The sequence below is a fragment of the Pongo abelii genome, chromosome 13, assembly GCF_028885655.2.
Source record: "Pongo abelii isolate AG06213 chromosome 13, NHGRI_mPonAbe1-v2.0_pri, whole genome shotgun sequence".
Lineage (NCBI taxonomy): Eukaryota > Metazoa > Chordata > Mammalia > Primates > Hominidae > Pongo > Pongo abelii.
The window spans coordinates 53,875,337-53,891,073 of record NC_071998.2 but is presented as its reverse complement, the minus strand read 5'-3'; the positions used below and the strand labels follow the sequence as shown (position 1 = coordinate 53,891,073).

The following is a 15,737-nucleotide window of genomic DNA, read 5'->3' as shown; positions in this document are numbered from 1 at the left end:
GTTGGGAATACAGGTGTGAGCCACCACTCCTGGCCTGGCTTTCTTTAAATAAAGAAATATACCTTAAGCCCAGAGGGTACACAGAAGAGTCTTCAAATCCGAAACAAGAAAAGAAAAACACATAACTTTTGATCAGGCGTGGTGGCTCACTCCTGTAATCCCAGCACTTTGGGAGGCCGAGGTGGGCGGATTACTTGAGGTCAGGAGTTCGAGACTAGCCTTGCCAACATGGAGAAACCCCATCTCTACAAAAACAAAAACAAAAACAAAAATTAGCCAGGCATGGTGGCACATTGCTATAATCCCAACTACTCTGGAGGCTGAGGCAGAAGAATTGCTTGAACCTGGGAAGGTGGAGGTTGCAGTGAGCTGAGATTGCACTGCTATACTCTAGCCTGAGTGACGGAGTGAGACTCTGCCTCAAAAAAAAATGAAAAAAAAAAAAAAAGGAAAGAAAAAGACATACCTTGCAAATCACCATGAACATATGTGACAATGACGGTAGGACTTTTATTCCTAAGGTTGCCAGCTGTGTGGAGGAACTAAAACAATTTCAAACATATGAATGTTAAACAATATACTTTTTTAGTGAGATTGTGGAAAAAGAGGTAATTTCCTATGTTGTAGGTGAGAATACAAAATGATTTGACCCGTATTGTGATGGTTTATTTTTTGTGTCAGCTTGACTGGGTTAATGGATGCTCAGATAACATTATTGGCCACGCATGGTGGCTCATGCCTATAATCCCAGCACTTTGGGAGGCTGAGGCAGGCAGACTGCTTGAGCTCAGGAGTTTGAGACCAGCCTGGACAACATGGAGAAACCTCGTCTCTACAAAAAATACAAAAAAAAAATTATTAATAGCTGGGCATAGCGACACACGCCTGTAGTCCCAGGTACTCGGGAGGCTGAGGTGGGAGAATTGCTTGATCCTTTCTTGAAAAGGTAATCCTTTCTCCTTTCTTGAAAATAGGAACCTCTTGATGTAAAGTGTATCTAGCATTTGTTCTTTCTTTTTTCCATTATTGTCATGATAAAATATGTAACTTAATGCCACATATGTATAAGCCAAATCCAGGATTTCTGTGGCAGTATCAAATGCAGCAACTTTTAAATACGGAAAGCAACCCCATGGTAATGATTTACATCATTTAAGTTTCGTTTACTTATTCAATAAATATTTATGTAGCATTTCTTATATTCCAGTATTAGGCTAGGTATTGCTTTTATTTTATTTTTTAACCTTCAAATCACATTTTTTTTTTATGGAGATAAAATTCACACAACAGGCTAAGTGCGGTGGCTCATGCCTGTAATCCCAGCACTTTGGGAGGCCGAGATGGGTGGATCGCTTGAGGTCAGGAGTTTGAGACCAGCCTAGCCAACATGGCAAAAACCCATCTCTGCTAAAAAAAACCATAAAAATTAGCCAGGCGTGGCGGTGTGTGCCTACAATCCCAGCTACTCAGCAGGGTGAGACAGCAGAATCACTTGAACCCGGGAGGCGGAGGTTGGAGTAAGCCAAGATCCCCCTGCTGTGCTCCAGCTTGGGTGACAAAAGTGAGACTCCATCTCAAAAAAAAAAAAAAATCACACAACATATAATTCACAGTTTTAAACACTTCAAAGTATACAATGGAGTGGAGTTTGTTTTGTTTTTTTCCTAATCTTCAGATGCTGGGATTTTGTTTTTGTTTTTGTTTTTGTATGGTCACAATATTGTGCAACAAGGATTACTTTCTTAATTCCAGAACATTTTTGTTACTCCAAAATGAAACTGCTCCCAATTTCCTCTACACCCATCCCCTGGAATCTTTATAGATTTGCCTATTCTATATAGTTCATATAAATGCAATCATTCAACATGTGGCCTTTTGTGTCTGGCTTCTTTCAATTAGTATAATGTTTTCAAGGTCCATCTGTATTGTAGGTATATTAATACTTTATTGTTTTTTATGACTGATTTCATATATGTATATATTACATTTTATTTATCCATTCTTTAGTTTATGGGTGTTTGGGTTGTTTCTGCTTTTTGAATGTTATGAATAAGGCTGCTATGAACATTATTGTGCAAGATTTTTTGGGAACGTATGTTTTTTTAAGCTTCTTGGTATATACCTTAGGAGCAGAATTGCTGGGTCATTTAAAAATTCTATTTTTTACCTTTTAAGAACTGCCATATTGTTTCCAGAGGGGCTACACCATTTTAGATTTCCTCCAACAATGTATAAAGGTTCCAATTTCTCCATATCTTCACCAATGCTTGTTGTTGTTGTTTTTTCTTTCTTTTTTTGAGATGGAGTATCTCTCTGTCATCCAGGCTAGAATGCAGTGGCAGAATCTCAGCTTACTGAAATCTCCGCCTTCCAGGTTCAAGCAATTCTCCTGTCTCAGACCCCCAAGTAGCTGGGTCTATAGGCATGCACTACTACACCTGGCTAATTTTTGTATTTTTAGTGGAGACAAGGTTTCACCATGTTGACTAGGCTTGTCTTGAACTCCTGACCTCAGGTGATCCATTCCAGGATGATCTCAAACTCCTGAGCTCAGGTGATCCAGCCTCCTAAAGTGCTGGGTTTACAGTGTGAGCCTCCGTGCCTGGCCTTGTTGTTGTTTCTTAAGGTGGGTAGGAGGAGGTGGACCAAGATGGCTGAATAGAAGGCTCTACCAATCTTCTCCCTCCCCGACAAGGACACCAATTTAACAACTATCTACACAAAAGAAGCACCCTAGTAAGAACCAAAAATCAGGTGAGCACTCCCTGGATTTGGTTTTAACTTTATATCGCTGAAAGAGGCACTCAGGAGGGTAACAAAGACAGTCTTGAATTGCTTGATGTCACCTCTCCCCCATCCCCTGGCAGCAGCTGCCTGGAGCAGAGAATCTGTGCATTTGGGAGAGGGAGAGCACAGCACTGTGAGACATTAAATTGAATTCAGTGGTGTCCCGTCATCGCAGAAAACCAAACTAGGCTGAACTCAGCTGACGTCTACTCATGGTGGGAGCAAGAGGGGAACTGTCCTTCTGAGTGGTTGGAATGCAAGTTCCAGCAAGCCTCTCACCATGGGCTAAAGTGCTCTAGGGTTCTACGTAAACCTGATAGGCAGTCTAGACCACAAGGACTGCAACTCCTAGGCAATGCCTAGGGCTGAACTGGGCTCAGAGCCAGTGGACTGGAGTGCTTGTGACCTACTGAGACACCAGCCAGGATGGCTAAGGGACTGATTGTGCCACCCCTCCCCCAACCCCAGGGTGCACAGCTCACAGCTCCAAGACACCCCTTCCTTCTACTTAAGGAGAGGAGACAGAAGAGTAAAGAAGACTTTGTCTTGCACCTTGGATACCAGCCCAGCTATAGGAGAGTAGGGCAACAGTCAGAGTTTTGAGTCCCCTTGGAATTTGATATTTCTAGACATATCCTGGGTCAGAAGAGAACCTACTGCCTTGAAGGGTAGGACCCGGTTTTGGCAGGACTCATCGTATGCTAACTAAAGAGCCCTTGGGCCCTGATAACCAGCGGCAATACTTAGGTAGTACACCATGGGCCTTGGGTGAAACTTTGAGACTTGTTGGTTTCAGGTGAGACTCAGCACATTCCCAGCTGTAGTAGCTATGGGAAGAAACTCCTTCTGCTTGAGAAAAGTAAAGGGGGTTTTTTAATGTACATATTCTTCTTCTTCTTTTCCTTCTTCATCTTCCTCTTTTTTTTTTTTTTTTTTGGTGGGGCCACCCCAAAGGGCAGACAGGTTTTTTGAGCAGCAGCTGGAAATCAGTGGTTGGACTTGGCCACATGCTCTAGCTCATCCTTCTTGATGACATAGGAGTTGAAGGAGCCCCTGGTGGCATTGATGAGCTCATCTTCCAGGCACTCAGCAATGGTCTTGATGTTCTGGAAGGAAGCCTCACAAGTGCCTCTGCACAGCAGCCAGATGGCCTGATTCATGCCATGCAGTGGGTACACATCCACAGCCTTTCATCTCATGGTCTTGGCTCACCCAATGCATGTGGAGTCCTCCCAGGGACCACTGTTGATGATGGCATTCACCAAGACTCGAAGAGTGTTCTCATTCGTGAGCAGGTGGATGATCTCAAAGGCATGCTTGACAATGTGCATGGTCATGGGTTTCTTGCCATTATTGTGGCCATGCATCATCATGGAGTTAGTGAGGTGCTCCAAGATGGGGCACTGTGTTTTGTGGAAATGCTTGGTGGCATACTACCCTGTACTGCGAAGCAGGTACCTGGCATACTTCTCCTTCACTGCAATGTAATCCTTCAGGGAAATGTCATTGATCTGCACATCATCAGTGCTCCACCTCCCAAAGAGCTGGATGTTGGGGGTTTCTGCCATCTCTGGTGCTGCTGTCTCCCACTTGGTCATCCTAAGGGCACAGCCTGAGCATCTCTGTTGCATGGCATGGACCACATGCCACCCTGGCACATACGGGAAGAGCTTTTTAATATACTTCTAATTCACCAAGCACAAAAGGGGACTTTTTCTTACACCTTAGGTACCAGCTCAGTCACAGGGGGGTTATAGCACCAAACTAGCTCTTGAGTTCCCTGATTCCATGACTGGTCTCTTAGAGGGCATTTCTAGGTCTGTCCTGGGCCATAGGGGAGCCCAATGGCCCTGAAGGGTGAGTCCCAGGCCAGGCAGGATCCACCACAAGCTGACTGAAGAGCCCTTGGGCCCTAAGGGAACATGGGTGGTAGCCTGGCAGTACTCCCATGGGCTTGTGGTAGCCACAGGGTGAGGCTGCTCTGCCTGTGGAAAGTAGAGGGAAGAGTGGGAAGCAGTGCATCTTGAGGTTTGAGTGCCAGCTCAGCCACAGTACAATAGAACACCAGGTAGACTGCTAAGGTATTTAATTCTAGTCCCTGGTCCTGGGATGACAACAATGGACCCACCTGGGGCCTGGGGGAACTTACCACCTTGAAGTGAAGGACATAGCCTGGTTGGCTTCACCACCTGCTGACTATAGAGGCCCAAACCCTTGAATGAACATAGGTAGTAGACAGGTAGTGGTTACAGCATGTCTTGGGTAAGACCAGTCTTCAGGTCTGAACCAGCACAGTACCCGTGGTGGTGGCCACAGGGGTGCTTGCATCACTACACCCTCAACTCCAGGTGGCTCAGTACAGAGACTCCACTAGTTTGGGAGAAAGTCAGGGAAGAGAACAAGATTCTCAGCCTGGTAATCCAAAGAATTCTTCCAGATCTTATCCAAATCATCAAAGTGGTACCTCTACAAGTCTGCAAGAACCACAGCATTACTGAGCTTGAGATGCCTTCTAATTCAGAGATGGCTTAGATCACAACCCCCAAGTCCTTTTGATTTTTTTTTTTTGAGACAGAGTCTCGCCTGTCGCCCAGGCTGGAGTGCAATGGTATGATCTCAGCTCACTACAACCTCTGCTTCCTGGGTTCAAGTGATTGAATTCAGTCTCCGGAGTAGCTGGGATTACAAGCATGTGCCACCATGCCCAGCTAATTTTTGTATTTTTAGTAGAGACAAAGTTTCGCCATGTTAGCCAGGCTGGTCTCAAACTCCTGACCTCAGGTGATCCACCCGCCTAGGTCTCCCAAAGTGCTGGGATTACAGGCATGAGCCACCACGCCCAGCCCCAAGTCCTCTTGAATACCTGGTAAGCCTTCCAAAGAAAGACAAGTACAAACAACCCCAGACTGTGAAGACTACACTAAATACTTAACTCCTCAATGTCCAGACACAGACGAACATCCACTAGCAACAAGACCATCCAAGAAAACATGACCTCACTAAGTGAGCTAAATAAGTCACCAGGGGCCAATCCTGGAGAAACAGGATTCCTTTTCAGACAGAGACTTCCAAAATAGCTGTTTTGAGGAAACACAAATAAATTCAAAATAACACAGAGAAGGAATTCAGAATTCTATCAGATGAATTTTAAAAAGAGATCAAAATAATTAAAAAGTATCAAGCAGAAATTCTGGAGTTGACACACTGTAGAATGCATCAGAGTCTTTTTTGTTTGTTTGTTTGGGAGACAGAGCCTTACTCTGTCGCCCAGGCTGGAGTGTAGTGGCTGTGATCTCAGCTCACTGCAACCTCTACCTCCTGGGTTCAAGTGATTCTCCCGCCTCAGCCTCCTGAGTAGCTGGGATTGCAGGCACGTGCCACTACACCTGGCTAATTTTTGTATTTTTGGTAGAGATGGGGTTTCACTGTGTTGGCCAGGGTGGTCTCGAACTCCTGACCTCAGGTGATCCACCCACCTCGGCCTCCCAAAGTCCTGGGACTACAGGTGTGAGCCACTGTGCCCGGCCACATCAGAGTCTTTTAATAGCAGAATAGATCAAGCAGAAAAAAGAATTAGTGAGCTTGAAGACAGGCTATTTGAAAATACAAAGAGGAGACAAAAGAAAAAAGAATAAAAAACAATGAGGCATGTCTACAGGATCTAGGAAATAGCCTCAACAGGGAAAATCTAAGAGTTATTGGCCTTAAAGAGGAGACAGAGAAAGAGATAGGGGTAGAAAGTTTATTCAAAGGGATAATAACAGATAACTTCCCAAACCTACAGAAAGATATCAGTATCGAAGTACAAGAAGGTTATAGAACATCCAGCAGATTTAACCGAAAGAAGACTACCTCAAGGCATTTTATCACACTCCCAAAGGTCAAAGATAAAGAAAGGATCCTAAAAGCAGCAAGAGAAAATAAACAAATAACAAAGAATGGAGCTCCAATACATCTGGTAACAGACTTTTCAATGGAAACTTTACAGGCCAGGAGAGAATGGTATGACATATTTAAAGTGCTGAAGGAAAAAAACTTTCACCCTAGAAGAGTATATATCCAGTGAAAATATTCTTCAAACATGAAAAGGCAATAAAGACTTTCCAAGGAAAACAAAAGCTAAAGATTATATCAACACCAGACCTGTCCTACAGAAATGCTAAAGGGAGTTCTTCAATCTGAAAGAAAGAATGTTAATGACCAAGAAGAAATTATCTGAAGGTACAAAACTCACTAGTAATAGTAAGCACACAGAAAACCACCGATTATAATGCTGTAACTGTGGTGTGTAAACTACTTTTAAGTAGAAAGAACGAATGATGAATGAATCAAAAATTGTAACTATAGCAACTTTTCAAGACATAGACAGCACAATAAAATATAAATAGAAAAAACAAAAAGGTGAAAAACGCAGAGATGAAGTTAAAGTATAGAATTCTTATTAGGTTTTTTTGCTGGTTTATGCAAAGTGTTAAGTTGTAATCAGCTTAAAATAATGGGTTATAAGACAGTATTTGAAAGCCTCATAGTAACCTCTAATCAAAAAACATACAACAAATACGCAAAAAATAAAAAGCAAGAAATTAAATAATACCACCAGAGGAAATCACCTTCACTAAAATGAAGACAGGAAAGAAGGAAAGAAGGAGGAGAAGACCACAAAACAACCAGAAAACAAATAACAAAATGGCAGGAGTAAGTCTACTTATCAATCATAACATTGAATGTAAATGGACTAAACTCTCCAATCAAAAGACATAGATTGGCTGAATGTATTTTTAAGAAAAGACCCAAGGATGTATTGACTATAAGAAACACACTTCCAGTCATAAAAAAGAATGCATTCATGTCCTTTGCAGGGACATGGATGAAGCTGGAAACCATCATTCTCAGGAAACTAACACAGGAACAGAAAACCAAATACTGCATGTTCTCACTCATAAGGGGGAGTTGAACAATGAGAACACATGGACACAGGCAGGGGAACATAACACACTGGGGCCTGTCTCGGGGTGGGGGGCAAGGGGAGGGAGAGCATTAGGACAAATATGGAAAGCATGTGGGGCTTAAAACCCAAATGATGGGTTGATGGATGCAGCGAACCACCACAGCACATGTATACCTATGTAACAAACCTGCACGTTCTGCACATGTATCCCAGAACTTAAAGTTTAATTTAAAAAAAAAAGAAACACACGTCACCTATAAAGACATACATGGACTGAAAATAAAGAGATGGAAAGAAGATATTCCATGCCAATGGAAACCAAAAAAAGAGCAGGAATAGCTATACTTATATCAGACAAAATAATTTCTAAACAAAAACCATAAAAAGAGACACAGAAGGTCACTATATAATGATAAAGGGGTGAATTCAGTAAAAGGGTATAAAAATTGTAAATATATATGCACCCAACACTGGAACACTCATTTATATATATTTATGTAAAATAACATATATAGCTAATAATATATATCTTTATAATATATAATGGTATATATTTTTATGATTATATATATATATCTAATAATATAAAATATTATTAGAGCTAGAGAGATAGACCCTGATATCGTTTGGCTGTTTTCCCCAGCCAAATCTCATTTTGAATTGTAGTTCCCATAATCCCCATGTTTCATGGGGGGGACCCAGTGAGAGGTAATTGAATCATGGTGGGGGCAGGGGATTCCTGTGCTGTTCTTGTGACAGTGAATAAGTCTCACGAGATCTGATGGTTTTATAAAGGGCAGTTCCCCTGCACATGCTCTCTTGCCTGCTACCATGTAAGACATGCCTTTGCTCCTCCTTCACCTTCCTCCATGATCGTGTAAGGCCTCCTCAGCCACATGGAACTGTGAGTCCATTAAAGCTCTTTTTCTTTATTTTTATTTTTTTGAGATGGAGTCTTGCTCTGTCACCCAGGCTGGAGTGCAGTGGTGCAATCTTAGCTTACTGCAACCTGCACCTCCCGGGTTCAAGCGAGTCTCATGCCGCAGCCTCCTGAGTAGCTGGGATTATAGGTGCGCACCACCGTGCCTGGCCAATTTTTGTAGTTTTAGTAGAGACGGGGTTTTTCTGTGTTGGCCAGGCTGGTCTCGAACTCCTGACCTCGTGATCCACCTGCCTTGGACTCCCAAAGTGCTAGGATTACAGGCGTGAGCCACCGCACCTGGCTAGCCTCTTTTTCTTTATAAAGTATCCAATCTCAGGTATGTCTTTATTAGCAGCATGAGAACAGACTAATATAGTAAGAGGTCCAATACAATAAAAGCTGGAGACTTACCCCACTTTCAGCATTGGACAGCTCTTCCAGACATAGAATCAACAAAAAAACATCAAACTGCACTATAGACCCAATGGATGTAATTGGTATTTACACAGTATTTCATACAGTATCTACAGAATATACATTCTTTTCCTCAGCCAATAGACCATTCTCAAAGATAGACCATTTGTTAGGTTACAAAACAAGTCTTAAAACATTCTGAAAAAAACTGATTTAACATCAAGCATTTTCTCTGACCACAATGCCATATAACTAGAAATCAATAATGAGGAATTTTTGAAACACATGGAAATAAAACAGTATGCTTCTGAATGACCAGTGGGTCAGTGAGGAAGTTAAGAAATAGAAAATTTTCTTGAAACAAATGAAAATAGACATGCAACATACCAAAACCTATGGGATACAGCAAACCCAGTACTAAGAGGGAAATTTATAGCTATAAGTGCCTACATCAAAAAAGAAAAAATATTTCAAAGAAACAACCTAATGATGCATATTAAAGAACTAGAAAAGAAAGAGCAAACCAAACCCAAAATTAGTAGAAAAAAAGAAATAATAACGATCAGAGCAGAAATAAATGAATTTGAAATGAAGAAAAAAAACAAAAGATCAAGAAAACAAAAAGTTGGTGTTTTGAAAACATAAACAAAATTGACAAACCTTCATCTAGGCTAACTAAAAAAGAGAGAGAAGACACAAATAAATAAAATTAGAGATGAAAAAAGAGACATTACTACTGACACTGCAGAAATTCAAAGCATCATTAGTGGCTATGATGAGTGAATATATACCAACAAATTGAAAAATCTAAAAGAAAGGGATAAATTCCTGGACACATACACCCTACCAAAATTGAACTATGAAGAAATGCAAAACCTGAACAAATCAATAAGAAGTAGTGATATAGAAGTAATAAAAAGTCTCCCAGCACAGTAAAGCCCAGAACCTGATGGTTTCACTGCTGAACAAATCAATAACAAGTAATGATATAGAAGTAATAAACACTCTCCCAGCAAAGTAAAGCCCAGGACCTGATGGTTTCGCTGCTGAATTCTACCAAACATTTAAAGAAGAACTAATACCAATTCTACTTACACTATTCCAAAAAATAGAGAAGCAGGGAATACTCCCAAACTCATTCTACGAGATCAGTACTACCCTGATACCAAAACCAGACAAAGACACATCAAATAAAGCAAACTTCAGGCCAATGTTTCTGATGAATACCGATGCAAAAATTCTCAATGAAACTGAATTTAACAACACATTAAAAAGATCATTCATCATGACCAAGTGTGATTCATCCCAGGGATGCAAGGGTGGTTCAACATATGCAAATTAATTAATGTAATACATCATAGCAAGAGAACGAAGGACAAAAATGATGAAATGATCATTTCAATTGGTGCTGAAAAAGCATTTGATAAAATCCAGTATCGCTTCCTCATAAAAGCCCTAACAAAACTGAGTATAGAAAGACATTCCTCAATATAATAAAAGCCACATATGATATACCCACAGCTAATATCATACTGAATGGGGAAAAACTGAAAGCCTTTCATCTTTTTTTCTTTTTTTGAGACACAGTCTTGCTCTGTCACCTAGGCTGGAGTACAGTGGCGCGATCTCAGCTCGCTGCAACCTCTGCCTCCAAGGTGCAAACAATTCTCATGTCTCAGCCTCACCAGTAGCTGGGATTACAGGTGCATGCCACCACATCCAAATGGAGTTTCACCATGTTGGCCAGGCTGGTCTCAAACTCCTAGCCTTAGGTGACCTGCCCGCCTTGGCCTCCCAAAGTGCTAGGATTACAAGTGTGAGCCACCACACTGGCCACCTTTCCTCTTAGATCAGAACATGACAAGGATTCCCACTTCCACCACTCTTATTCAACATAGTACTGGAAGTTTGCAGCTAGAGCAATTGGACAAGCGAAAGAAATAAAGGGGATTCAAATAGGAAATGAAGAAATGTAATTACCCTTGGGTGTGGGTGGCTCATGCCTGTAATCTCAGAACTTTGGGAGGCCGAGGCAGGCAGATTGCTTTGAGACAAGCATGGGCAACATAGTGAAATATCATCTTTACAAAAAATTAAAAAATTAGCTGAGCGTGATGGAGCATGCCTGTACATGCCTGTAGTCCCAGCTACCAGGGAGGCTGAAGTGGGAGGATCACTTGAGCCTGGGACGTTGAGGCTTCAGTGAGCCATGATCATGCCACTGCATTCCAGCCTGGGTGACAGAGTGAGTGTCTCAAAAAAAAAAAAAAGGCGGGGGGAAAGAGAAAAGAAAGAAAAGAAGGAAGGAAGGAAGGGAGGGAGGGGAAAGAAAGAAGAAAAAATTGTCCTTGTTTTTAGATGATATAATTTTATATTTAGAAAAACCCAAAGTCCACCAAATAAATATTAGAACTAATAAACAAATTCAGTAAATTTGCAGGATACAAAATTAACATATAAAAATCAGTAGCATTTCTCTATGCCAACAATGAACAATCCAAAAAAGAAATCAAGAAAGTGATCCCATTTACAATAGCTAAAAAAAAAAACCTAGAAATGAACTTAAGAAGTGAAAGATCTCTACAATGATAGCAATAAAATATTGATGTAAGATTTTGAAGAGGCCACAAAAAATAGTAAGATATTTTATGTTCACGGGTTGGAAGAATCAATATTGGTAAAATATCCATACTACCCAAAGCAATCTCTATTAAAATACCAATAATATTCTTCACAGATATAGAAAAAAAATCCTAAAATTTATATAAAACCACAAAAGACCCAGAATAGCCAAAGCTATCCTAAACAAAAAGAACAAAACTGGAGGAATCACATTACCTGATTTCAAATTATACTACAATTAGCTGGATGTGTTGGTGCATGCTTGTAATCTCAGCTACTCAGAAGGCTGAAACATGAGAATCGCTTGAACGTAGGAGGTGGAGGTTGCAGTGAGCTGAGATCATGCCACTGCACTCCAGCCTGGGTGACAGAGTAAGATTCTGTCTCAAAAAAAAAAAAAAAAAAAAGAAAGAAAATTTGAAAAAAAAAATAATACTATAGTAACCAAAATGGCATGGTACTTGCATAAAAACAGACAAAATGGACCAGTGGAACAGAATAGAGAACCCAAAAACAAATCTATAACCCTACAGTGAACTCATTTTCAATAAAGGTGCCAATAACATACACTGGGGAGAAAACAATCTCTTCAATAAATGGTGCTGGGAAACCTGGATATCCATATGCAGAAGAGTAAAACTAGACCGCTTTCTCTAGCCATGTACAAAAACCAAATCAAAATGGATTAAAAACTTAAATCTAAGACCTCAAACTATGAAATGGCTACAGAAAATATTGGGGAAAATCTCTAGGATGTTAGTTGGGCAAAAATATCTTGATTAATAACCCACAAGCACAGGCAACCAAAGCAAAAATGGGATCATATCAAGTTAAAAAGCTTCTGCACAGCAAAGGAAACAATCAACAAACTGAAGAGACAACCGAAAGAGTGAGATAAAATATTTGCAAACTACTCATTTTGAGATATCATCTCATCCCAGTTAAAATGGCTTATATTCAGAAGACAGGCAATAACAAATGCTGGTGAGGATGTGGAGAAAACGGAACCCTTGTATACTGTTGGTGGGAATGTAAATTCGTGTAACCACTATGGAGAACAGTTTGGAGGTGCCTCAAAAAACTAAAAATAGAGCTACCATATGATCCAGCAATCCCACTGCTGCATGTATACCCAAAAGAAAGGAAATCAGCATATCAAAGAAATATCTGCACTCCCATGTTTGTTGCAGCACTCTTCACAATAGCTAAAATTTGAAAACAATCAGTGTCCATCAACAGATGAATGGATAAAGAAAATGTGATACATATACACAATATAGTATTATTCAGCCATAAAAAAGAATGAAATCCTGTCATTTGCAACAACATGGATGAAACTGGAGATCATTATGTTAAGTGAAATAAGCCAGGCACAGAAAGACGAACATCACATGTTCTCACCTATTTGTGGGATCTAATAATCAAAACAATTTAACTCATGGAAATAGAAAGTAGAAGGATGGTTACTAGAGACTGGAAAACATAGAGGGGGTGGGGACGATGGGGGGCAGGTGGGGATAATAAACGTGTACAAAAATTAGAAAGAATAAGATCTACTATTTGATAGCACAACAAGGTGACTGTAGTCAACAATAATTTAATTTTACATTTTAAAATAACTAAAACAGTATAATTGTTTTGTTTGTATAATAACACAAAGAATAAAATGCATGAGGGGATGAGTACCCTATCCTTCAGGATGTGATTATTACACATTGCATGCCTGTATCAAAACTTCTCCTGTACCTCATATATACATGTACTATCTACCTACAAAAATTAAAAATTAAAAAAATTATATGGAACCACAAAAGACCCAGAATAGCCAAACCTGTCCTAAGCGAAAAGAACAAAACTGGAGGAATCACATTACCTGACTTCAAATTATACTACAGAGCTAGAGTAAACAAAATGGCATGGTACTGGCATAAAAACAGACACATAGATCAGTAGAACAGAGCAGACAACCCAGAGATAAGTCCACACATCTACGGTAAACTCATTTTCGACAAAGTTGCCAAGAGCATACACTGGGGAAAGGACAGTCTCTTCAATAAATGATGCTGAGAAAACTGGATATCCACATGCAAAAGAATGAAACTAGATCTCTTATCTCTTGCCATTTACAAAAATCAAAGAAAAATGGATTAAAGGCTGGGAGTGGTGGCTCACACTTGTGAGGCCAAGGTGGCCAGTCGCTTGAGCTTAGGAGTTTGAGACCAGCCTGGGTAACATGGCAAAAACCCATCTCTATAAAAAATACAAAAATTAGCTGAGCATAGTGGTGCATACCTGTAGATCCAGCTAATGGGGAGGCTGAGGTTGGAGGATTGCTAGAACTCAGGAAGTTGAGGCTGCAGTGAGTCATGAGCATGCCACTCCACTCCACTTTATGACACACTGTTGTCTACATAAGGCTAGCTACATCCCTTAATCTTATTTAAACTCCCACCGCTTTCAGACACTATCGTACCCCGCCCCCCTTCCCCCCGCGGACCCCCATGCATTCTGGAACTCATGGTTTGGTGAGTGTTGTCCAGGAATGGCTACAAACCCACATTACTATGATACTGGACTTCTACTTGTGTAGTCATTTGTTAGTTAACTGTAAATTTTGGACGGTTTTTGAGTAAAGAAGTGAAATAATCCAACGTTTGGGAAGATTTTCTTGTGCAGGATTGGAGGAGGACGGGAAACAGGGAAAAAGCATTGCGTGTGTGCGTGTGTGTGAAGTTATTACAACTATCTATCTTGAAGCATGCGAGGTAGGAGGGCCTGAATAGCCATGAAACGCAGTGACGATAAACGAAGGGACTCGTGAGAAAGGGGCAAAGAGGTGTCTCAATAAAATAAGCAACGGCCTGCTGTGGGAGGATTCGGGTCTCAGTATAGGCTGCCACTGTCAGCTTTGCAATATTCCTCGAGCCTTTTTCCATGAGTAAGACAGGATGGCTCTACCTTGCAGGGTTACAGCATGGAGCTGGGGGACTGCGCCGGCAGTGCGCTGAGCAGCATCCCTGCGACAGGGTGAGTGCGCCAACCCTTGTTTTCTCTCTTAGTAAGAAAGAGGAGGAGTAGATAATAGCATCTTCACCCCAGTAGTTGCCGTAAGTAGTAATGCTAAGAATCCGGCACGTCGTAGGCATCAATCTCAGTCCGCCATCTGCCCTTCCTACCACGCCAGGAGGTACCCAGAGGAGACTGCCCCGACTGGCAACTGCCGTGCCGGGGTTCCCTAGCCATCCTCACGCGTTCCCTCCAGCCGCGCGCTGTTGCCAGGGCCCGGGCACCGCCCAGCTCCACTACGGACCAATGGCAGCGCGGCTTGGGCACCGCCCAGCTTCAGCGCGAGCCAATGGAGGCGCGGCGCGGGCACCACCCTGATCTGGCGCGGGCCAATAGCGGCGTGGCCCGGCGCGGGAGCCGCCCCGGTCGGGCGGGGAGGCGGGGAGGTGGCCACTGGCTCCGCCCCACTCCCCTCTGACCCGGTGTCTAGTCTCTCCGTCTTCCTGTTCCAAACCACGTGGACGCGTCTGGGCTGCGGGAGGCAGCCCGAGCCGCCGCCGTCGGTGTCGCCGCCACCACCACCGCCGGAGTCACCAGTCCCGCGTCTGTCCAAAGTCGCTGCTCTCGGGCTGCTCACGTCTCTTCGGAGAGCGCGCACATGGCGACTCAGGCGCACTCCCTCAGCTACGCAGGGTGCAACTTCTTGCGCCAACGTCTGGTTCTGTCTACCCTGAGCGGGCGCCCCGTCAAAATCCGAAAGATTCGGGCCAGAGACGACAACCCGGGCCTCCGAGGTAACTTGGTGTGGGCGGCGCGCGGCGTGGGCGCGGGGGCTGAGGGGAGACTGAGCTGATGCCCTGGGGGCCCGCGCGGTGTTTCTTGGGGGACTCGGCGTCCGGCGAGCGCGTCGGGGAGGGCAGGTGTCGCGTGGCTTCCAAAGCCGAAGGCGCACGCACGGTGGGGGAGGCGGGGTCGGGGCCAGAGGGGAGCGCTCAGCTGCAAGCTGCGCCCGGCGTCTCCGGGGCGCTGGTAGTAAAC

General features: G+C 42.6%; 1 protein-coding gene and 1 pseudogene across 1 annotated transcript in view; one reads left to right on the top strand and one right to left on the bottom strand.

Moving 5' to 3' along the window:
- Positions 1-3,362: 3,362 nt before the first annotated feature.
- On the bottom strand, positions 3,363-4,435 carry LOC100451485 (small ribosomal subunit protein uS7-like; annotated as a pseudogene).
- Positions 4,436-15,118: 10,683 nt separating this feature from the next.
- The window catches only part of RCL1 (RNA terminal phosphate cyclase like 1), a 70,657-nt gene continuing 70,038 nt past the window's right edge, over positions 15,119-15,737 (top strand). Inside the window, exon 1 of the mRNA XM_002819818.6 lies at positions 15,119-15,493. Coding sequence (XP_002819864.1) covers positions 15,358-15,493 — 136 coding nt within the window. The 5' untranslated portion in view covers positions 15,119-15,357. The remainder of the gene's footprint in view (positions 15,494-15,737) is intronic.